The 24,653-nt window shown below is 34.6% G+C and overlaps 2 protein-coding genes and 1 pseudogene across 10 annotated transcripts; 2 read left to right on the forward strand and 1 right to left on the reverse strand.

Annotated features, from left to right (window-relative positions):
- The first annotated feature begins 902 nt into the window (after positions 1-902).
- On the forward strand, positions 903-1,473 carry LOC125468526 (annotated as a pseudogene).
- A 4,352-nt stretch (positions 1,474-5,825) lies between these two features.
- On the reverse strand, positions 5,826-16,654 carry LOC103940856. 8 transcript variants are annotated; one of them, XR_007251002.1, is made up of 11 exons: positions 16,377-16,654; positions 15,999-16,040; positions 15,425-15,665; positions 13,009-13,063; positions 12,760-12,916; positions 10,949-12,627; positions 9,066-9,144; positions 8,772-8,955; positions 8,558-8,697; positions 8,392-8,473; positions 5,826-7,817 (listed from the first exon to the last, which is right to left on the reverse strand). XR_007251002.1 is itself a non-coding variant. In XM_048564625.1 (4 exons), the coding sequence occupies exons 1-4, from the start codon at positions 9,665-9,667 to the stop codon at positions 8,395-8,397; spliced, it is 579 nt and encodes a 192-aa protein (XP_048420582.1). In that variant the 5' UTR covers positions 9,668-10,940; the 3' UTR covers positions 8,248-8,394. The 8 variants fall into 8 exon arrangements, 4 of the variants coding, with proteins under 4 accessions (XP_048420582.1, XP_048420580.1, XP_048420579.1 ...); XR_666377.3 differs by having other exon boundaries at positions 15,425-15,668; positions 16,377-16,653; XR_007251001.1 differs by lacking the exon at positions 13,009-13,063 and having other exon boundaries at positions 15,425-15,668; positions 16,377-16,653.
- A 1,212-nt stretch (positions 16,655-17,866) lies between these two features.
- On the forward strand, positions 17,867-23,677 carry LOC103940860 (RHOMBOID-like protein 2). Of its 2 annotated transcripts, XM_048564627.1 has the most exons (6): positions 17,867-18,217; positions 19,853-20,755; positions 21,536-21,699; positions 22,404-22,513; positions 23,195-23,295; positions 23,591-23,677. In XM_048564627.1, coding segments are annotated over exons 2-6 (390 nt in total). In that variant the 5' UTR covers positions 17,867-18,217; positions 19,853-20,753; the 3' UTR covers positions 23,604-23,677. The 2 variants fall into 2 exon arrangements, with proteins under 2 accessions (XP_048420584.1, XP_048420585.1); XM_048564628.1 differs by lacking the exon at positions 19,853-20,755.
- Positions 23,678-24,653: the final 976 nt, after the last annotated feature.

Below are 24,653 nucleotides of genomic sequence, written 5' to 3' on the forward strand. Positions count from 1 at the left end.
CGGTTCAACATTTTATATTAATTTCTTATAAAGATAATAAGACAAAAAATAATAGTAATATAAAATATTGATGTTGCTTAATCGTGATTGTACAAATAAAAGAAGATGAGAGTATATGAGAACTGGGAGGGCAGAGAAGCCAGGTCCATCATTGTCATTATCCCTTTCATTCTTTGTATGTCTTTTCTACTATTCATGATAGTTGAAACTTATACCGATAACTATAAAATTTCCATGCCATATAGGACTACTCAAACACACAATTTACTTACCATATTTAAGTTTGTTGAATGTGGAATGGTACGGATCCTCTCAATCGGATCTTTGCACTCTGCCTTCTTGCATCTCTCTCATTCTGCAATGTTGCAAGATAATCGGACACATGTATACTTTCTACCTCATCCTCTAGAGACCAACTTTGAAAAAAAATCAACTAAATAAAATATCGTTTAACTATTTAATTAACGTTGTCGAAATTTCAACATTTAACTGAAAAACATGGTTCATTTATTTATTGGATAACAATTAGATGACAAAACAAGTATGAATTACTTTGATTTTTGGCGAAGTTAGACTTTAAAAGGTGACACAGAAATAGATAATTCAGATTATTGTACAACATTAAGATAAGAAAAAAAAAAAAAGAAATTTCGATAACTGGCAACACCAGGCTTTACGGAGGTAGTGCCAATCTCCAACTGCAAGTGCAAGTCCAATAAGGGAGGATCATTTCGAAACTTGACATTAATAATCCCCTTTAGTGTTTTGCCATATTTCTTTCTTTGTTCGTCAAGAAAGGAAAGGAAAGAAATTTCGTTAAGTACAATAACAAACTCTTATTTGCAAGTTTCATATGCTACTCTGCTAAGAGCTACTGATGGATTATCTGAGGCTAATTTTTGATTGGTGCTGGAAGTTTTGGGGTTGTGTACAAGGGAGTTGTCGATGTTGATGATAGAGCTCAATTGGTTGCCGCCGTAAAGGTGTTTAACTTGTTACGCCATTGAGCAGCAAAGTGTTTTATATCTGGATGTGAGGTTTTGAGAAATATCAAGCATCGAAATCTCGTCAAGATTATAACTGTATATTCAAGTGTTGATTCTCTTGGTAATGATTTCAAGGCTTTGGTTTATGAGTACATGGAAAAGGAAGCTTAGAGAAGTGGCTGCATCCACCGACTGATATTGAAAGAAGCAAGAGAGGCACCCAAGAGTTTAAATCTTTTGCAAAGGCTCAGCATTGCCATTGATGTTGCTTGTGCTCTTGATTAGTCGATTATCTTCATAATCACTGTGAAACATCAATAGTTCATTGTGATCTGAAGCCAAGTACTGTTCTATTGGACAACATGTCGACTAGACATGTTTCTGACTTTGATTAGCAAGGTTTCTCTCACAACTGACCAGTATAAAAGCTTCAACAAATCAAACAAGTTCTGCTAGACTAACAGAACGCTTGGTTATGTGGTTTTAGGTAAATATTCACATCCTCTCCACAATATCCTTTTTTTTTTTTTAATATATATATATATATATAAATTTTGCATAATTCAACTATTTTGTTCTCAGTTTGCTAACAACATTTTCTGATGTTTGAATGGCAGAGTGTGGTATGGGGAGTGAGGTGCTTATAACTGGATATGTCTACAATTTTGAAATCCTCTTGCTAGAGATATTTACATAGAAGAGATCCATTAACAACGTGTTTAATGGGGACTTAAACCTTCATGTTACAACTTTCAATCAATGCTCTTGAGTCTTGAGCCCCCATGAAGTTTAAAAATTAAGAAGACTTGATCTCACTAGTAATAGTCATAATTTTTAGAACGGTTGCATCCACAACAAGCTTTCTTGCAATGATACTTTAGGGGAACTATGAGAAAATCATCAATCTCACCGTCCAACCCTCAGAAAACGTACAAACTTCAAAATTTCCATTCATAGGTAGGGTTGCCCTTCTACCATTGTGACGTATAATGTGACCTAAATATAGGGTTCCATGTATTTGTTTTTTCATTTTGGATGGTTGCCAAATGTTTCCAGTCAGCTTCTAGAATCAAGGTGCTTTAATGGTCTTGGTGCTTGGCGCACCGAAAGTGCTAGACAATAGGTCCCAATAGCGGAAGTAAGCTAGTGAAGTCGTCTAAAAAAAGCCAAAGTTATTATCATTTACTTGGACTTATTCCTTCACATATTTTAATTTCCAAGAATCAGAAACTACGATATAGGAAGTGAGGCGTTAATAATTGGATATATCTACGGTTTTGGAATTCTCTTGCTAGAGATGTTTACAGAGAAAAGACCCACTGACAACGTGTTTAATGGAGACTTAAACCTTCATGTTACAATTTTCAATCAATGCTCGAGTCTTGAGCCCCCATGAAGTTTAAAAATTAAGAAAACTTGATCTCACTAGTAATTGTTACAATTTTAAAAGGAAAACTAATGAAAATGATTTGAAAACTTTAAATGTTTACAAAAAATTATATAATAATTTTATTTAATGATTACGACAAAACTCAACATAAAACCAATCCAATCAAAATGGTCCAAACAATGAATTTTCAATTTTGCCCCTTACGGCATGCCCTTCTCCGTTTAATGTCTCTCTCTCTCTCTCCCTTTCTCGATCCTCCATCTTTTCTCTGATAGTGCTTTTATTTCCAATTCAATTTCACTTCCTCCATTTTTGCAATTCACGGTTTCTTTATTTTGTTATTGAATTTCTCCAATCGAATTAATGATGAAGGTGAAGACTCCGGCAGCCGGAAGCTGGAGCTGCTAGGCTTGGAGGGCAAATGACAAACGAGGAGGTCAAGAGCTTGAACAGACGGTCAGAGCTGTTTCTTCACGCTTTTGCTTTTCAATTTGTTTGGTGCTTCATTTGGAACCTCCTTTTTAATATGAGGGATGAGTTTTTATTATCTAATTATCTCTTAAAATCTCTTTTAATTACTTTTCCAGTACATATACATCTTAAATAGTGTATCGCAATCATCCAATTTCCATATGGTTTGACCTCTTTTCATTGTTAACAAATATGTTTATTCTTTTTAGTTCAAAGCTTTCAACCCCTTCAGACTTTGGTCTTGGATCAGCAGAAATTTGATCACAAATCTATTTGCCTTACGGTCACAGTGATAAGTTAGAAAAGTTATTTATCTTCTGGTTACTTGTTATCAGCTTTACATTGCCAACTTAGAATATATCTTTTCTTAGCACTACAATAATTTTGTGTCCTATAATATTTAGTGTTTTATTAAGAAATTTTTGTACATGCATTTTTTGAAATGTTTAAGACTCACAAAAATTGACAATAAAGTTATGGTATCTTATCTAGCATTTCAGGATTTTTAATTGTAATATATGTTAACAGGAAGTAAATTTAATTAGAACAAACAATTGTGCTTCATTGGGCCGAGCCACTAGACATAGCATCTTAGTTTCGTTACGTTCTTTATACTTTCAATTTTTATCACGTTCTTTATACTTTCAATTTTCGTCACTTTCTTTATACTAATGCTAGTTTAGCTCATAAAAGTTGGAAAACTTTGTTCAGTTTTAAAAATAGCGATAATAACATTGTTCAATTTAAGAAATAGTCAGTGTTCAGTTTAAAAAAGCAGATATTGGTATTTTCGTAACTTGTGTTACTAATGCTCCAAGAAGTGCATCTGACATTGTTCTCATTGAACCAAACTTGAAAAAACAGATATTGGTTTTGTCACAGCTTATGCTACTAATGCCCCCAAGAAGTGCTTCGGATATGTTCTCACTGAAACTACAGCAAAATAATCCACATTATTTCTGAAATTGAACCCAAATAACCCACACTATTTTTGAAACAGTTCCAAACTAACTCATACTATTTCTAGAACCACAACAAAATAACCCACACTATTTCTGGAAATGAACAAAATAAACAATGTTTTTGAAACATACTATTTCTGAAACTGAATCGAAATAACCCAATTTCTGAAATTACAGCAAGATGACACATACTATTTTTGAAAACTAAACCAAAATAACACACTATTTCTGGAAAGAAAAAAAACACTATTTTTAAACTACAACAAAATAACTTACACTATTTATGAAACTGAATGAAACAAACTCACACTATTTATGAAAATGAACAAAATAAACACTATTTCTAAAACTACAACAAAATAACGAACATTTTTCTTGAAACTAAACCAAGTAACTCATAATATTTCTAGAATTATAGCAAAATTACCCACACTATTTTTTGAAGTGAACAAAATAAACACTATTTCTGGAACTACAACAAAATAACCCACTATTTATGAAACTAAACCAAAAGAACTCACACTATTTCTAAAACTTCAGTAAAATTACACATTATTTCTGAAACTGAACCAAAATGACTCACTCTATTTCTGAAACGAAACCAAAATAATTCACACTATTTATGAAACTACACCAAAATAACCCACATTATTTATGAAACAGAACCAAAATAAGTCACTATTTCTGAAACTACAACAAAATTACACACTATTTCTGAAATTAAACAAAAGGGTCATTTTCCATAGAAGGTAACCAAATTCAAGGGAGTATTCCATCCGATATTGGCAAAAGTTTTCCTAATCTCGAAATCTTCAACTTCGGCATCAACCAACTTACTGGGTCCATACCTCCCTCAATATTCAATTTCACAAGTGTTTGGCTCTTTGACGTTGGGAGTAACAACCTAATCGGACAGGTACCGAATCTCCAAAAGCTTCACAACCTCCTGCGTTTCAACATTCAATATAATAATATTGGAAGCGGTAAAGATGGTGACTTAAGTTTTCTCTCGGACTTGACCAATGCCACCGAGTTACAATGGCTGATTATTGACGACAACAATTTTGGAGGGACATTGCCCATGTCAATATCCAATCTCTCAACCAAACTTGAAATGTTTTGGGTTGGCAGTAACCAAATATATGGAAGCATCCCATCTGGGATAGGGAATCTGGTGAGCTTGAAAACGTTGTATTTGGAGAATAATAGCTTCACAGGTAACATCCCTTCTGACATGGGTAAGCTTTCAAACCTTGGAATATTAGATATTTCCAATAACAAATTATCAGGAAATATTCCGTCTTCCCTAAGAAATTTAACCAAGTTATTCCATCTTGGGTTGGATATAAATCATCTTGAGGGCAGCATTCCTTCAAGCCTAGGGGAATGCCATGGGTTGCAATCGTTGTATCTTTCTTACAACCTTCTTAATGGCACAATACCCAAACAAGTTTTTAGACTCTCCTCCCTATCTATTTCTTTGGCCTTGTCTCATAACCTCTTCACAGGTTCCCTTCCCCCGGAGGTTGGGAATTTCCATAGTCTAAGTGAACTGGATCTTTCTGATAACATGTTATCTGGAGAACTCCCCAGTAGCCTTGGTGGTTGTGAGAGTTTAGAAGCCCTGCATTTGCAAGGGAACTTCTTCAATGGGTCCATTCCTTTGTCTATGAGTTCAGTGAGAGGGATTCAAGATCTAGACCTTTCTCGCAATACTTTTTCTGGTGAAATTCCACATTTTTTAGAAGGCTTTAGAATCCTGAATAATCTGAACTTATCGTTCAATCAATTTTGGGGAGTGGTACCAACTGGAGGTGTTTTCAAAAATACGAGTGCTATTTCAGTTGTTGGCAACACTAATCTGTGCAGCCCTGTTGCTAATTTAAAGCTTCCCAAGTGCAAGTCTAAAGAGACCAAGAAACAAAGATTGTCTCGTCGCTTGAAACTAATACTCCCTTTAGTGTTTGGCCTTACTCTTCTAGGAATATCCATGGTGTTCTCCTATTTCTTTCTTTGTTCGTCAGGGAAGAAAAGGAAAGAAATTTCATTGAGCACTTTGGGGAACACTATTTTGCAAGTGTCATATGCTACTCTACTCAAAGTCACGATAATGTGACTTATAGTTGTGTCACTCGCCTTTTAACTTATTGCCCTATCTTTTACGCACTCCGATTAATATCGTCCACTAATTGTTAGTATTTAATGAATCTCATCAAAAATTGTCACCCAAAATATTAATTATCAAAGCAAATAAACTTGATTGAGTTACAAATTTGTCATGGTTAGGAGAAAAAACAATTTTGTTCATAATTTTCATGTCTTCCAAGTGAACATGGGGCTATAAGTGAAGTTCCAAAGGATACGGTGGTGTAATTTGGTCCATGTATTGTCTCCTCCAATTTGCATGCATGCTGTAGGTGACTGACTACCAAATAATTCTCGTTACCAAGCAAATTAAATACCATTAAGAGCGTAAAAACCCTCTAATTATTACCTCTCTATTTTGCTTTTGCAATTAGGAAATTTTTCCCTTTTGCGTACAATATCATAGGAATATTCTTGTTCTCCACACTCAAATGATGGTGATGTTCATTACTTTATTTATCACCGTTATATGAGTTTAATACTTTAGATAAATACAAATCTCAAAATTTAAACTCACCCAATGGTAATAAATAAAATGGCAAACATTAACACTCTGTGGTGGTTGGTCTGTAGCAAGCTTTTTATAGAAAAGAAGAATCTGGGTACTTTGGCCGTTTTGCAGAAGAAAAAGAAAGAGGCATTTGATGTTCGGACAGACAGCGATGGTGCTAGCTCCACCTGCTTCTTGGTGTATTTTAGATGAAGAAAAGGAAAAAAAAGAAAAAAAAGAAAATGAAAAAGAAAAGAAAAAAAGAGAGGGCTAATTTGCACCCCTTGGATATTATGATGCCAATTTGCTTGATTGAGAAACTTGTGGCTTTTCTAATGGAGATTGCGTAAAGGTGCAAACAATTTGTTAGTGGTTGTGCAAAATAGGTTTCACTAGGAAGTGATGCCAACGCATTGCTGTGGGATGTGAACGTACATAGATATTAACAACTAAAAAATTATTAAAATAGATTGAGCATAATTTATACATATAAAACTTTGGAGCAACGTAACATTGTGTAACACAAACAAATGTATTGAGAAATAAAGAGTAAGTGAAATTGGAGACATACCTGGGGTTCAGAATTTGGATAATGTATTTTGATCGTCTTAGTTTGATCAATACCAGAAAAGCTAAGTTTGTTGTAATTTAATACAACAAAGATGGAAATTGGTGTCTCATCGAATAAAATGTATTTAGTGATAGCGTTATATAAGAGTGAGAAAAGTTATGCAAATCATATTATCGTGAAATAGCAGCGAATTTGCTAACAATATAATTTTAAGACGGATCAGATTTATCAAGATTGGTAATCTCAATTTTCATTATCGGAGAAAAAATCATCATTTCCGTCTTCGCTTCGGATGAATTAGTTGTTACCAATTTACACACTTTCTTCTTCTAATATATTCTGAATGCATGGCCAAGTATCTGTTTGTTCATTGATACGTTGAAGACAAATGTTCGAAAGTATAAATAGGCATGCTTTCACTAAAGATATACTCTCCGTATTTTCTATATCTGTGAAAAAATATATTAGATTAAAATATGTGAAGCGGGTATATCTCTAGTGGAAACGTCTAGTATTATACTCTTGGATGTTCGATCTAACCTTTCAGTGTGCAAGCAAATAATCTGTCATGTATTTAGATCATGTGAAAAGAAGATAGTTTGGATATATATTAGTGATAGCTAATTCCTTCGAAGAGAGAGCTTAGTAAAAATTGTAATTAAATGTAAAACATGAGTAAAATAAAGTTAATAAAGCGTTAATTAATTTTACATGCCTTTCAATGTTTGTACCTTCATTTCTTTAAAACGTATTTGTTGAAGGTGTAACTTTGGTGCTGAATTAGCTATTTTTGTTTCATTTCCTAAAATTGCAAAACAAAGAAGTAATGAAGATTATAAAAAAAAAATTCAGGAAAACTAATTTTGAAAGAAGTTGTAAAATTGCATAAAAATATAAGTATAGGATGGATTAAGTTGGGAATAGACATAAAATTGAGCGATATGTGAGGCAATCCATTCCAAGGACTCCATTTTATTGTGTTTGACAAACATATCCATTACCACGCATCATTATCTATTTGGCCAAACACAAAAGAGAAAGCATATTAGCATGAGTGAGCCTAGTCTTCTTGGTATGGGTACTATAAAGCCCAAACAAATGAAAAATTAAGATTAATAGCGGCTTGGATAAAAAGAATTGAGAATTAATAGGAATTGAACCCTATTTTTTCTTGCACTTTAGCACTATTTATTGTGCATGTAATGAAAAATTATTTTGTTGCCAACTTCGAATTTGAGCAATGATTGGTTTAATAAATTTCAGCCGATTGTTTCCCTACGGCATGCAAATCTTTCTTATGGAAAAAAATACAATTTAATCAAATCATAAATGTACAATGATTTATATTAGTGTTGTCAAGAGTATTATTTCTATACCTGCTAGTTAAGAGAATTGGTTTGGCGTTCATCTACGACAATAAAGATGTTGTATGCTAGCTTAGCACCGCAGCAATTTTCTCTGCAATAAGAAGACAATAGCATTGAGAATAGCATTAAGGAGGCTTGGATAATGGTTATATGACTGAATAATTATGTTTCCAACTGTCACTTTTTGCTTGTGCTATGGACACTGAGTGTAAACTGCAAAGATCAACGTCACCCACAATTTTCTTCTGAATGAAAGAATCTAACCAAGCTTGCGAGCTCCATATTTAAAAGCACTGCATATTCGATAGAAGTTACCTGTGGAAAACCCATCAATCATACAATGATAAAACTCCACAACAGCATGCGACCGAGAGAGAGAGAATGCATACTTCTGCTGACACTTCGCCCAAGGTTGTTGTCCTGCTTTAGTGGCTATTAAATTAAGATGCTTCAGGGAAAAAGCTCGCAAGTTTGTCTCATTCCCCTTTGCTGGAACAGAGAACATTTCCACACAATTTCTAATAAATTCTTCACTCAGCAGTAGATCATCTCTCTCGTTTTTGGGTGCCTTAGCTGCAGTTTAAGTGAGTGAGTCAGAGAGAGAGAGAGAGAGAGAGAGAGAGAGAGGCAAGAAAACACAAAAAAGCCATCCAACATCAAAAGCACACAATAATATCTCTTACCCACTATATCAGGCAAGGATGATTTGCATACTGGTCCGTTTAAACTTATACAATAGTTCTCCAAAAATCTATGAAGGACCTATAGAAATGAAAAGTAATTAAGTTCTTAAACTTATATATGAGCAATGATTGGTGTAATAAATTTCAGCCAATTGTTTCCCTACGGCATGCAAATCTTTCTTATGGAAAAAAATACAATTTAATCAAATCATAAACGAAATCAAACGAAAGAACCAGATGTAAAACACGAAGAAATAGAAAAAAACGCTGAGCAAAATAGGTGAAGAGCCGAACTTTACAACAATCAATTAAAAAAATTTCTTCCTAACCAAACAGAAAATAAAGCAACGCATGAACAAACACACCTGAAACAGAGCGATTCGTTCGTGGAAAACAGCGAGAAAAACATGCCAAACACCCTTCCACACAATCCGATTGGAATCAAAACCGAAAGACAAACGGAGAAATAGAGGGAAACGGAAAGACAGAGAGAAGAAAAGAAAGAGGAAAGTGAAAAATGAAAGATGCTGGAAGCATCTTCCCACACAAAACGCACGCACGGGAACAAAAATGAGAGAGGGGCAAAGTGGCCAATTCATCATACAAACCCACTAAAGCCTAAAACACATGAAGAGAATAAGGGGTAAAACCGGATGGGCACTGTTAATGAACACTACCCATCCGCTGAGTTTTAGTAGATGTAAATATTTAAGAAAAGGGAAAATTTTTGAAATGTCGAATAAATTTGTACATATTTTTCATTTTGTCATATAAATTAAAATTTTAAGCAATTTGCTATACCAACTTTTTGAAATCATTAATTTGTCATCTCATCCTAACTCCGTTAAGTTTTTCAGCCAAGGTAAGTCATGTGCGAGGCACATGACTTGTTTATAGGGTTATTTCTGTCATTTTAACACCCCACTTCCTTCTATTAAGTTGCATTCGATCAAAATAATTATAAGGTTTCTAAAGCCACAAAAAGGGACTGATATACGATACGTGATCTGAGAGTTTTCGTTCAAAAAGGAGAACAATGATGCTTGTGTGTGTTTCGAATTGAAGACGGCTCAATAATATAGTCACTGGGAGCCCTCCAATCTATGGTAAAGTTGGATGAAATTATTTATTATGGCTATCTATGACAATGAGAAATTTGATTCTTCTAGTTGTAGCTAGTCCCATTTTCTATGTTTGTTTGCTTTCTTATTTGATGGAATGGCGTTTCACTTTCAGATTGAATGGTTTTTAATTTGGTTCTTTGTTTAGTTTGAACTAGAAAAATTGCCCACGCGTCGCTTAAGGTTTTGAAACCGTAACACAGGACATACTATGAATATTTTCGACATAAAGACGCAAATTATTTAGATTTAGTTCACTTCACATCAACATACTGTGCATAATGAAGAGAGTGTATATTTGAAAGTTTGAATTAATGAAACATGCAACAACGAACTATACTGTTTTTATCCCCCAGTCCTATAAAACAGAAGCATAAATGGAAAGGATGGTTCCCAAACTTTGTTTCAATTTAAGTTTTATGTCTTTTCACTTCCGCTATACAATCTAATTTCAGCTGTCCTACTATGTCCTACATCACATAACAAAAAGAAGGTTACCTAAGCATTCATGCATTCATCTTCTAAACATGCAACAGAAAAGCATTCATGCACAAAAAAAGGGTACATTGGAAATAAATAGATCAACTTAAGTGCTAACAGCCAATCAACAAATTGAACATAATTTGAAGCTTTAGTAAAATGAGTTAAGAAAAAGGAAGCTTGGTTTCCGCATGAAAGAAAAGATCCGCTTGAAATGGTAGTCTTTCAAGATGTTTTCTGGTATTTATGCGAATTCTGAAATGATATAAATGTAAAAGTTACCTCGAGCTTTTTCAACGTTGGTTTCTGTAATCACTCCTACTGCAGCATTTGCAGCCAATATCATGAGAATAACCTGTGCCCCATTAATTTCAAACAATAAATCTTTATTAAGTGTCTAAGACCGAGTTGTATCCCACATGCTTAATCAACAACAAACATAGAAAACAGTTATCATATATCATAAAATTCCTAGTCTTAACTTGTAAAGTTTCAAGTGCTCAACAAATTTCGAACAATGTATGTTTCAATACTTAGAAAAAAGACATGCATCAAAGACTTTTAGGTGGAAAAAATATGCATTGGCTGAAATAGAGATAATTAGGATTTAAAATGTTAAAAATTTTCTTTTTGGCTCACTAATTAGATGCAAAAGTGAGATTGTATGAACAATTTTACACTTGGAAGCATGAACTACACAGAATCACAACTGATCTAACAATGAGAAAGTATATAAGACAAAACACTAACAGAAGGCTAAAACACTCTCTTAATTGACCTAACAATAGGCTAATAGGATTAACTAAACCATAAGAGACTGCAACAATGAGAAAATTTAAAGATCAAAGTTCTTGTTGAATATCCTCGAAAAACATTTTCAGTAAATCTGTTCAGGAAAATATAGAAACTTATGATGCTATGCAATTCCATCATCCGGGATAGCACATATTTACCTGGAATCCAACCTTAAGCCAACATTTTTCTATCTATAGCATCCATCATACCTAACATTTCTCAGTAGGGGCACATGAACAATCATAATTGAGATTTCATAAGTTTATTTTTTGTTAACTATAATGAAATCTACAAAACAATTTTAGCAAAACTCGAGTCTAGATACTTTTGTTCCATTTTAAAAAATATTGACTTGTGTTCTAAGCAACATAATGCATTCACATTTCGATTGTCAAAAGACATCACAATAATCCCCGACTGAAGATATTAAAAATCAGAACTTCTTCTCCAAGTTTTCATTCAGTTTATTTCACTTGTCCATCGGAATTTTATTCAAAGAATGATCAAATAAAGGCAATAGCATGCCAAAGATTAAAAACCCTCATTTCAAACTTTGCTAATGCATAGCTTTGTTTGGTTTTCTTCCCCAGATACCAAACTGAGAGAGGACTCAAGTTCTCTAGTGCACCATCAATCTCCCGTTCGAGAAACCATCACCACCTCACTCGCCACTCCCTCGAGGCACCACCTTGCCACCACCCTCATGTCTCACTCCCTCTTTACCACTCTCCCGATTTCCCTCACCTCTCTCTCTCTCTCTCTCTCTTGATACTGTGCTCGCTGCACAGAACGAGCAAGGCAACCACCATCGCCATTTTTGACGGAGAACTACGCCACCACGAAACCACCACCATTAATTTGTCTTGTTGTACTGCAATTGTATGCGCAATTGGCATGAGTTCGTAATGGTTTCGTACATCAAATAATATTTTTTCTGCCATCATTACTACTGCCGTCCTATTTTTTCTAAATTCTTTCTTTCCACTAAATTACTCAACCATCCACTATAGGACATTTTCCCATTAATTTCTTAGTTTAGAGATGTAAACTGCCATCAAATTAAAATTGCATAGCAGCAATATCCCATGAAATTATGATTTACATCAACGAATTAGTTGTCTTAGATTGCAGCTTTTCAAGTCGCCTTGTTACATACTAGCAACAACCTGAAAACAAATGAACCAAAAATGCATCAAAATCATACTAAAAATTTGATACTTCGCAATTCTTCAAGTAAAAAGAAAAATGAAGCGTTAATGAAAAAGGCTTGAACTAACATTAATTTAAATAAAAACCACCTTAAACAAGGCTTGACAACCACTTGAATTTGCTTAATTAGGTCCCTTCTGTTCTGCTTTCATCTCTTTTGTCATCACATTGAAATGCAATTTGTGTCAAAGATTCCAACATAGCTATTGCATCAACGGTTGTTCTACCACACCAAGCTCTTCATATCTAATTTATTCACATATAGATATTGTGGGAAAAATCAGAATAAACTTACTCAACAAAGAGTTAGCCTGATTAGGGTTGGCATGAATGCTTACACATTTCTACTTGTGGCTACACTGCCATGTGCCAAGCCAATGGCATGCTCTCACCCTATTATTTTTTCAAATCACATGAAATTAATTGATATATTATCGCACTAAATTAATTATATGAGCAACATAAAGTACAAACACATGTCTCTCTTTTTCTACTACAATCCACATAACTTGGGATTTCATGTTGAAGAAGATCAATTGCATAAAGAAATAAAAAAGAAATTATGTTACTTTTGTTTTTCGTCCATCAAGAAGAGGAGAGGAAATATTATTTTATTTTTTTTGATTATTTGAAGGAGAACTGATGTAGGAAGAAACGTTTTAACGAAAATGGCTTGAACCAAGAGTATTTTAATAAAAAAACCACCCTTACATTTACAAGGACATAAACCTGGTGTATAATTATAACAAATAGTAAACACAATCATGTATGAATTATAGTTTTCACCATTCACCATATCCTTTTTTCTGTCTTCTACTATAGATAATGAGGGAGGAGCTCGAGTTTCTAAGAGTAAATGTGAATGCTTTCAACTAATTGAGTTACAAGTCTTTGTTATTTTAGCCATATTTAAAAGGACGAATCAGTTAAATCCGGGATATATGCATACTACTAGGATGTCTAGATGCTTATGTTGTCAAATTGTCAAATGGTACCATTATTGATCGTATATATTTTTTTTTATCAGGGTATGTCATTCTAATCCTCCTTCTAATAAGGAGGCACTATTTATGAAATTGGACCAATAAGTAGACACTATTTATGAAACTAGACCCAAAAAGAGACATTATTTATGAAACTATACCAATTGCTTTACACTATTTATGAAACTGGACCAAGAACTAGCCACTATTTAAGAAACTGGATCAAGAACTAGCCACTATTTATGAAAGTGGACCAAAAACTAAGCACTATTTATGAACTGGACCAAGAACCAGGGCACTATTTATGAAAGTGAACCAAGAATTAGGCACTATTTATGAAACTGGACCAATAAGGAGGCACTATTTATGAAACCAAATCAAGGACGAGACACTATTTCTAAAACTAAACCAATAAGTGGAAACTCTTTATGAAACTAGACCAAGAAATAAACGTTATTTATGGAACTAGATCAAGAAAGAGACTATTTATGAAACTGTACCAATTATTATACACTATTTATGAAACTTGACAAAGAACTAGGCATTATTTATGAAACTGGACCAAGAACTAGGCCACTATTTATGAAAGTGGAACAAGAACTAGGCCACTATTTATGAAAGGGGACTAAGAACTAGGCTACTATTTTACAGTGTGGTTATTTTACAGTAGTTACAAAAATAGTGTAGATTATTTTGGTTCAGATTCATAAATAGTGTGGTTATTTTGTTGTAGTTCCAGAAACAATGTTTTTTTGTTCTATTCCAGAAATATTGTGAGTTATTTTGGTTCAGTTTTTTGAAATAGTGTGTAATTTTGTTGTAGTTTTAAAAATAGTGTGGGTTATTTTAGCTCAGTTTCACAATTTTGGTTCAATTTTCATATCAATGCCCCCTTGGTTGACATGATTTCGTGTACTAGATTAAAGATCCATTATGTGCATAAATGTACGCAGAAGCACAGGAAATTCAAGAATCAGAATAATTTCAATATTTATTTTATGTGGATGAAGAGAAAATACTTTTTGGTAGGTTACTACATGGGGGGTTTGTACTAGTGCCCATGTTTAGAATTAGAAAATAGACAACGGATTTTGTCTATTTCTTGATTCACCTTTGCAAACTAAACTAGGGGTCGCTCACAGGCTCAAAAATCAAGTACAAGAAAACTTCAGGAACTAGACATAAATTTCTCCAAAATTTTCCACCAATAACAAATTGACGCCATCGTAATTTTCAAGTAGAATGCACAATGGTTTAGTGAACCTTTCAAACACCTAACGATATAAGAACAAGCTCATCAATGTATCAATACACATGCTATATAGGAAAAAGGAAGATATAAGAGAGTTTCCATATTCAAGATGAAATATGAACAAAGACAAAGAACTTGACATTAAAAAAAAAAAAAAAAAAAAAAAAAAAAACTGATTAACTTTCAATGTCTACCGATATTTTGTTCCCTATTAATATGAGGCGGTGTAAAAGATCTTCAACCTAATCAAAATTTCATACCCACATGAATGGTTGGTGACTCTTTAGTCAACCAACATGTTCTACAAAAATGTATAAAACGGGGTTTCACATTTCGACTCCAAGAGATCGATTTCTCTCTTAAACCTAATGAATTGCCTAAATGGCTCAATGATATACACAACTGTGCACCTGAACATGAAACTCCACACGATGCAATTTGCAAACAAACAATGTCAACACGAAAACATTGAGAATTAAATTAACAATCGGCTTGACCACCAATAATCAATTTACTTACAGGCACACTCCGAAACGCTTCGTCAATCTCTTCTTTTGTGAGAGGCTTCTTCTCGAGAAAAGACCGTCTGTAAACAACAAGAGAGAGCCCCTAACTTTCGGGTGTGAAAGGAATTTCACAGCATTTTGCACTTGTTCCTCCCTCATTGGTTCGGAATTCACAAACACTGGCAGTGTACAACTTTCCTTAGCGGGCTCTGCCCGATCATCTTGCTGACCCACAATTATGAGTTGAGCAAGCCCTGCTGCTCAAGTTAACAACCACTATTATTATTTTCACATAAATTAGACTGCAGTTAATTTTGCAGAAATTGTGATTTCTTTGATAGGCCATCAATTCATTCAATCAATTCCACCAGTAACTAAATTTCCCTAAGCAAATTTTGAGTAAATTAACAAAAAGAAAACAATAATTTACATAACTAAAAGAATATTCAAATTGTTCATTAAATTTGCAATTGCATACTTCCTCGGCAACTATATGGACAATAAATAATAAAATTAAAATAAGAAATGAAGCAAAATTTAAGGAAATAAAAGAGAGAAAGAGAAACAGAGAGAGAGAGAGATGGCACCTGGGTTCTGCTCTTTGTCCTTCATGATGTTCCTATGTCCAACTGAATCACTCAGCAGAGAGAAAAAAATACAAGAAAAAGTGAAAAAAATGAAAAAATAATCAACAAAAATCGAATAAAAGCTTCTAATTTAAGGAAATTAGCCATCAGCAGGATCTCGGCCGGCCTCCTATTAATCTCAAATAAGAACACAGACCTTCATACAAATCTCGGTTAATTTGATTCTATAGCAAAATCCAGATAAGAGTTGCACATAAAAGAAAAAATTTATCGAATCCAAATCAGCAACGCACAAATCCAAGATCATAAAAAACTCAATTCTAAATAATATAAGAGATTTGATGGAAAAACCCCAGTTTTTTGTCCATCTTCTGGTACCTCTTGCAGTCGATCTTCAAGCCATCTCTAATGATGGTCAGAACCATCTGCAACTCTGGTTATCGGTGGAAGACTGGTCAGGATCGACCCGAGCTTTTCGAATTCTTCCTCGTCCTTCACTTCCTTGTGGTCACGAGGGTGGCGCCCTCGCCGTCGTTCACGATCATACCGGGCTTATAAAATGAGAAAATAGCAAAATAGAAAAGGATAATGGTCCAAGCAAACGGGAAACTCACTGCTTCGCCTAGTTTTATTGGGGCTGGTTTGGTTTCGATTTTGTTCTAATCATTAAATAAAGTTAGTAAATAATTTTTTTATTAAAATTTAAAGTTTTTAAATCCATTTTATTAATTTTCCTTTGCACAACGGCTTTTTGGAAAGCCCAAATCCAGGCCAATTGCTTGCTGCCACTGTATAGATGCCAACAATGATGGCATGTATCAAGTAGCACGTGCAATTGTTGAAATTGAAGATAGAAGAACTTGAACTTGGTTTCTCGAGCTGTGAAGCACCTTATTCCAACTGCTGAACACATAATCTAAGCGTGATATCTTGTTAAATAATCTATGTGAATCTTTTAATAGTGCAATATTGGGGTCAAGAGGTTGATTTAGCAATACACACATGTACATGTAGAAGGTGGGGTCTCACTGGAATTCCTTGTGCTCATGGAATTGCTGCAATCTATAGAAAGGAGGACGATCCATACAAGAATGTTCATTCTTGTTACAAGAAAGCAGCATACGTGAGAGCCTACAGTACTCCTTATATCCATGCCATGCCTAGTCAAGAATTTTGGCCACCTACAAATCACCAACCCGTTGCACCTCCAAAACGTATAGATGCAGTTTGTAGATGCATATGCGTTACTTGAACACAACTATCCACATGAATATTCTCTAACACAAAATTTAAGGATTTTACTAAAGAAAAGTAAAAACTTGTTAAAAGATCTTAAAATGACAGAAATAACCCTAAACACAAGCCATGTATCTGTCACGTTTTTATATTTAAGTTTAAATTATTCTCTCGTAAGTTATATAGCTTATAATATCGTCTTAACAAAACTAAATATACTTATTTTTAGTGGGATATATTTTGCTTAAGTATGCATGTTTGCAAGATTAAATGAAAACCTCCAAAACGTATGGGGTTAAATTGAATTCTAACCACCACCACCCTCATATAATTAGGGCAAAACGCGATTGATCATAAACATAACAAAAATTAGAACTAGAATAAAGATTTTACGAAACATATATAAATCGTTTTATTTAAAGCAATGGAAAAGATAATAACACTAGATCTAAAATATTAATGATAGAATAAAATATGGGAAATGTTATTGGCACTTCAAAAATCTCATTCTACATTTCTTATAAGTGTATTTTTCTTTCCAAATATAAAAAGTTTGAAGGTGTAGAATGAGATTTTTAGAATGCTAATAACAATACCCAATATAATAATAAAAAAAAAGAGAAAACAAATGATGAGAGGTGGAGGAGGATCGGGAAGAAACGAAAAGAAGGGAAAGGGGTAGAAGGGGGGAAAGAAACTTTTCTTCTTCTTCCTCCTTCACTCACGGGATCCCTTTGAAACTATTTTCATCATAATTTCCTCATACGATAACGAAATCACATGAGGTCGGAAGCTATAGTTTCGTAGCGAGGCCGTCTTCAATGTTACCATACCCACCCTTTGAAAACCATTGTATAAAGAAAACGAGGTCCAAACATATTGACGTGTTCCGGCGACTTTTCTCTGATTTCGGGCAATCCCGCTGGAATCTGGCTCGACCCAAGTGAAAATAATGATTCTCCCCTCGTGGGGTCTCCTCTAGCGTAAGTATTTTCCCAAGGTTTTAACTTTTAGTTTTGGGGTCAATTCATGGTTTCGAATTTTAATTCGATATTTTGTATGCATATTTGAGATGATGCTTGTTGTATTGTTTAGGAGTTGAATCGGAACCGGGTAGTCATGATTGGTTGCTATAGGGAAGAACATTGAAATCCTAACCTCAATTCTGTTCTCTTTAGAAATTTAAGGGTTGGGTTTGCGTTATAAACATTAATGTTATTCCATAATCGAGGCCAGATACGTTGGAATATTTTGTGTGCCATATTTGTCCTACCCTTTATGCACTGAAAAGAACATTGCTGAAATTGTATGTGTTGCAGCCTAGGTTTGTGCAGTTAATTAGAGTTCTAAAACTACTGAATGGTTCTATATTCTTCCCATGGCATTGCCAGATGCTGATGCAGAATATTTGATTGGACAATGCTATTATTAGAGTATTATATGACTCTTGTTTGGGCTGTGGATTTATTGGTGGTTCTTTATTTCATTATTTCAGCGGATGAAGAGCTTAAGACTGCTAGGAATTTACATTTTTATTTTCAGGCACTTGAATAAACAGTTTGGTTTTTCTATAATAATAGTTAAGGATCGTTGATATGGTTGGGCTAGTGTACTAGTTACGAATAATTATATGAATGTTATAGTTTAGGGATTTCATGTTATTCTATGGCCTGAGAACTAGTTCCTTGGTTAAGATTAATGGATTATCAAACATTATACATATTCTCTAATTGAATACATTACTATGTTTATGAGTTCAAGATCAATTTATTATGGCTGGTATAGATATCAATAGTTGACAGATCCAATTTGGTGTGGTTACTTTTCGATTAAGTATTTCACGTTTATACGTATCATGTTGTTTGCTTAAATTATACAATGGATGTCAGTGTAAATGTCTATATGCATGTCTATATATATATATATATATATATGTCTCATATGCCTAGACAAGCTATACAAAGAAAGTATACCGTTTCTATTAGTTATTCTGATTGCATGTATGTAGTAATGACTTGCAGTGGTGATAGGAGTTTATTGAAATGGTAAACTACGAATGGCTTGATCCCTTTACGGTACGTAGGCAGTCTAACGAGGAGGTTAGATGCAGCCATAAAGTATACTAAAATTACTACGCAATTCAAATCTTGATTTATGCTTTGTACATATCCCGAAGGCGGGGTATGTTAGATATACTTATACTTGGTGACGTCACGTGTTAATCCTGGACGTATGTCCGGATCGAGGTGTGACAACTCCTTTCAATCATTTTGTACCCCTGCATATTATTGTGATTCAATGAAGCTCCCCGTTAAATGAACTGCACCAAATAGGGGAGGACTTCGCCAAAAACCCCACCCACAACAAAAGTACAACTATAAGTAAAGCTTTATGAGGGGTCGCTCTAAAATTGATCTTAAAATTAACTAGTCCGTCGTTGGTTTGACAATGTTGCATTTCATATTATCTGACAATTAACATTATTTCGAATAAAACTTTTGTATAAATTATAAGTTCAAACAAAAGACACTATACAGCTTCTTGACTATTTTAGGTGTATATATACTCCATTGCTGAAAATTCTACTATGCTCATCATAATTCTTGCCAATCCACCAGGCAATTGGGTTAAATTGCCCTTGACCAAAAAAATGATGGTCCGTTGGTGCCAAATTGGGCAGGCAATTGGTGGGCTCCAAGAAGCTCGTTGAACTTCCTTTGTAGCCCGTTGGCAATAAGTAACGACGGGCCTGACGTCAAGTAACAGAAGGCTGACCTTAACCCCATGCACCAAAGTGAACCAAAATGCTCCAATTTGGGCGCCCCACAGCTGTTGGATTTGCAACAGTTTGTTGATCCGGACCATTACATTTCAAACGATAAAAGAAATTTAAAAGATGATGTTGTGCCACGTGGCATTTTGTGGCGTATTTGATATTAAAATTTTGAAAAATTCAACGGTCAGGATTAATCCCATGGTAAAAAATCCAAAAAAAATTTACAACAAAAAATATCTAAAAAACTTACAAAGTTCACACTTAAACAAAAATCTGAGCTGATATTACTAATAGATAATGACACGTGGTGTGATGAAAGTGGTTGAAAATGGAAAAGTATCCTCTCCGGCTCCCTTTCACTTAATTCACCAAGTTCAAAGATCCGGGTTGTTGAAATTTGATCCAACGACTACAACCAGGATCCACTATAAAAACTATAATAGATTGGATCAAATTTCAAGTGCCGGATCCGAACTTGTGAATTTGGTGGAAGGGATCCGGAGTCCTTTCCGTTGAAAATCTCATCGCCTCTCCTTTCAGCTCTTCAAGGAAAACCCACTTCTTGGGCCGTTTTCAACCACATAAAGCTTCACTCTTTTGTTAGTTTCTATGTTTAAAATTGTTGGGGTTTGCAGTTTTGGATTGAAATTTGTGTTTTGGGATTTGTTGGGTGCTCGCATGTGGAAATTTGGAAAATTTTAGTTGTGGATTGTGGGGAACTGACGCAGTGGCGGTCCCATTTCATGTAAGTTTCTTTTGTTTGTGTGTTTTTGGTGAAATAATGACGAGGAGGGTTGGATAGTTTGACTGGTTTTATTTTTTTTTTTGTGAAATTAGAGTGGGATCAATCAAGGTTGAGACTTTTTAGGTACGAGTAATTGTGAAAGTTATGTTTTTACAAATTTTTTGACAAATTTTGAGACTTGGTGGATTTGGAATTTTGGTTATATTAGATATGTGTAAAGAAAATAGTTGAACTGCATGAAGCTTGAGGGGTAATGAGGGTTTTAGGTATTTAGTGACATTCAGGCCATGCTTGATGTCTATTTGATGTCGGCGTATCAGAAATGCTTGAGCAAAGAAGAAAGGTTCTCGAAGAGGTGCAGTAGTTAACTACTTGGTTTGATTAAATTGCTATGTTAATAAAAATGTCCCCTGTAGTATGTTATAGGGTTAAAGTTTTACATTAGTGTTCTTTAGCGACTTGGTTTCAAAATTTTCGTTTTCGTTTGACTTTCCTTGGTCTGTGAGGCCAATGGTAGAATGATCATGGAAATTGTTTTGTCTTAATATCTCTGGTAAGAGGGGGTGTGCATTCTTAAAGGACTTGTTTGTCACTCTTTTAAGCTGTTTAATGTGCTCATTTCAGTATGCATCATCCAAAGTCTATAACTGCTAAAAGTAGCACTACAAGGGCGAGGGAGCTGTCATCTGTTTGGAAATAAGAGCTATAGACATGCCCCATAAGGGTCAATAGGTCTCAGTTGCATATCTAACTTGTTTCTCATGTGTTTTCATCCTGAAGGTTAGAAAAGGTGGGTTCTCTAGACGCGCAGAGAGTGGTTCATCAACACCAAGGATGGCGGCTGATCTCATGTATGTGGTTACATGCTGGAGTTTTCCATGTGCTTGCCAATATGCTGAGTCTTGTATTCATTGGAATTTGGCCTGAGCAAGAATTTGGATTTGGTATGCATCTGGATTTTTAGCTTCATGTATGTTATCATGCATGTATGGCTACATCCATAAATGTTTGTAGTAAAAGATAAAGCACACGATATAAGTTGTAGAATAATAAATTAGTTACCAAGTGCAAAACTTTTTTCATAAATCTAGAAGAGAAACACTTTCCGGATGGCTTTAGCTACCTTGCGATTAATCTACAGAGGATTTCTATGCATTTGTTTATTGAATTGTAATCCTAGTGGTCATGTAGTGCTGGTTGCATTATAACTTACACCAGTATGTTGTTTGGTTTGATGGAAACAAGAGGACATTTTATTCAGCGGTGAGCAAAGAAAAGAGTTTATACACTGAAAATGGGGGTTCAAACTTTAGTTTTAGACATAGTATTCCATTTTACAGAATAAAATTGCTTGAAATAGAAGCTGAGAGATTATTTCAGTTTCCATCACATCTGTGGGAACAACAGTTGTTTTAGATATCCTGTACATATAGACGTGGCGCCTCATTTTGAAATGTTTCAAGATGCCGTCTATTTGAAAAGATTGAAAAAATAATAGTTTGATGCGGATCTACATCATGTACAGTTGTTTTGATGAACTGTTTTAACTAATTGGTTTGAAATTCTAATGTTTTTCGAATTTGTTCTTCGGCAGTTTGAATTGGTTTCCTATATCTCATGTCTGGTTTTGGTGGGAGTTTGCTTTCAGCTCTTTTTATTCAATATGGTATTTCTGTTGGTGCTGCTGGTGCACTTTTTGGTTTACTAGGAAGCATGCTTTCAGAGCTCACATCAAATTGGACAATGTATGTAAATAAGGTAAATAAAATTCTGTATACTCAATGATGCACCTCTTTATAGTATGTGCACGACCCTTTGATCTTACAGTTTCAGATTTCGATCTGCAGTTAGCAGCATTGCTTACTCTCCTTTTCATCATCATAATAACTTAGCAGTGGGAATTCTACCACATGTGGACAACTTTGCTCATATTGGAGGATTTGTCTCCGGATTTCTTCTTGGATTTTTGTTTTTGATCCACCCCCAGTTTAAATGGCTTACCCAACACAATGCTCCCCCTGGACGTGTTACTACTCCAGTTGAATCTAAATGCAAGACGTATCAATATGTATTGTGGGTCCTCTGTTTGATACTATTGATTGTTGGGTAAGCTCCTCTTCGATGTCTGATTCAACTGTTTGACTTCATGAACCTAATTGACTCCCTGCATGAAAATCTGGTAGCCACAGTTGATGTGTGATGCTCTGTATCTGCTTGTTTCTCATCAGAATGGTTTGGAGAAGGCATTGTGTTATCGCTATTCTCTTTGTAATACTAATTGATCACTTTGTTGATAGCGGCTTCTACTTTGCTGTTTTGGATTGCATGTGTTGGCAATACTTTGTTGTTTTGTTATTGGAAATAAAGGTTCATTTTCCTCGTATTTGTGTAGTATCAGTATATGCAGGCATTTTCTGACAGAAGTCATGTTTTTGACAGGTATACTCTTGGCTTGGTAACTCTTTTTCGAGGGGTCAATCTAAACAACCACTGTTCCTAGTGTCATTACTTGAGCTGTGTCCCTACATCAAAATGGAATTGTAAGTCACAAAATATTTATTGTCTGATAATGTGCTGTACTTTTCTGCGCATATTAACTTCCACCTTAATATTTGATTGACAGAAGTGCTTGCTTATTAATATGATCATGGTTGCATTCAGTCGTTCTAGTTTGGCATGCTGTTTAGTCTAATGCCTTAAAGAAATGTAATTTAAGAAATGACTCGCGAAATTCTGTGTCAGGAAATTGCTTCTGCAACGTATTTTGTTAGTACTATAAATTGGTTTTGTACTGACATATTGTTCTTTATATGCATATATGCACCAATCTTGCAGTCGAGCCAGATAGGGAATCAGCTGAACTTAACGTGCGTAAGCAATGGTAGAAATGGAACATATTCATTGTCGGATCCCAGCCCCTCGTGGACTCAGCAGCTATATGCTGAGCTTTGCAGTTGACCATACATGTACAGATTTCAGATTTGATAGAATGTTGATTGATATGCTTCATTCTTGTAGTAAGTATTCTTTCTCTTTCTTTTGTTTTTTGATGGGTGAAATAGTCTTGTGCATTCACCAAGCAATGGTTCTCATTGTCATTATTCTTTTCATTCTTTTACTGCCTTTGTACCTCTTTTCTACTATTCATAACAGTTGAAACCCATATTACTTGCCATGTAAAACTACTCAAACACGCAATTTACTCACCATACCTAAGTTTGTTGAATGTGGGATGTTATGGATCCTCTCAATCGGACCTTTGTGCTCTACCTTTTCGGTTCTCTCTCATTCTGCGATGTTGCAAGATGATCGGACATGTATACTTTCTAGTTCATCCTCTGGAGACCAACTTTGAAAAAAAATCAACTAAATAAAAAATCGTTTAACCATTAAATTACCATTGTCAAAATTTCAGTATGTAACTGAAAAACATAGTTCATTTATTTATTGGATAACAAGTAGACGACAAAACAATTATGAATTACTTTGGTTTCTGGACTGTAAAGTGAGGCGTTAATAACTGGATATGTCTACAGTGGTGGAATTCTCTTGCTAGAGACTTGAGCCCCCATGAAGTTAAAAATTAAGAAAGCTTGATCTCACTAGTAAATGATACAATTTTTAGAAAGGTTGCATCCACAACAAGCTTTCTTGCAATGGTACCTTAGGGGAACTATGAGAAAATCAGCAATCTCACAGTCCAGCCCCTCAAAAAAAGTAGAGACTTCAAAATTTTCATTCATAGCTAGGGTCGTCTAGCAAGGTAACTTTCATATTAAGTGACACCAGCATGATGTTTGATGTGACCAAAATAGAGGGTTCCATGTATTTGTTTTTTCATTTTGGATGGTTGCCAAATGTTTCCAGTCAGCTTCTGGAATCAAGGTGCTTTAATGGT

Source organism: the organism of the source record quoted next, unplaced genomic scaffold (assembly GCF_019419815.1).
Source record: "Pyrus x bretschneideri cultivar Hongxiangsu unplaced genomic scaffold, Pyrus_bretschneideri_v1 Contig39, whole genome shotgun sequence".
NCBI classification, from domain to species: Eukaryota; Viridiplantae; Streptophyta; class Magnoliopsida; order Rosales; family Rosaceae; genus Pyrus; species Pyrus x bretschneideri.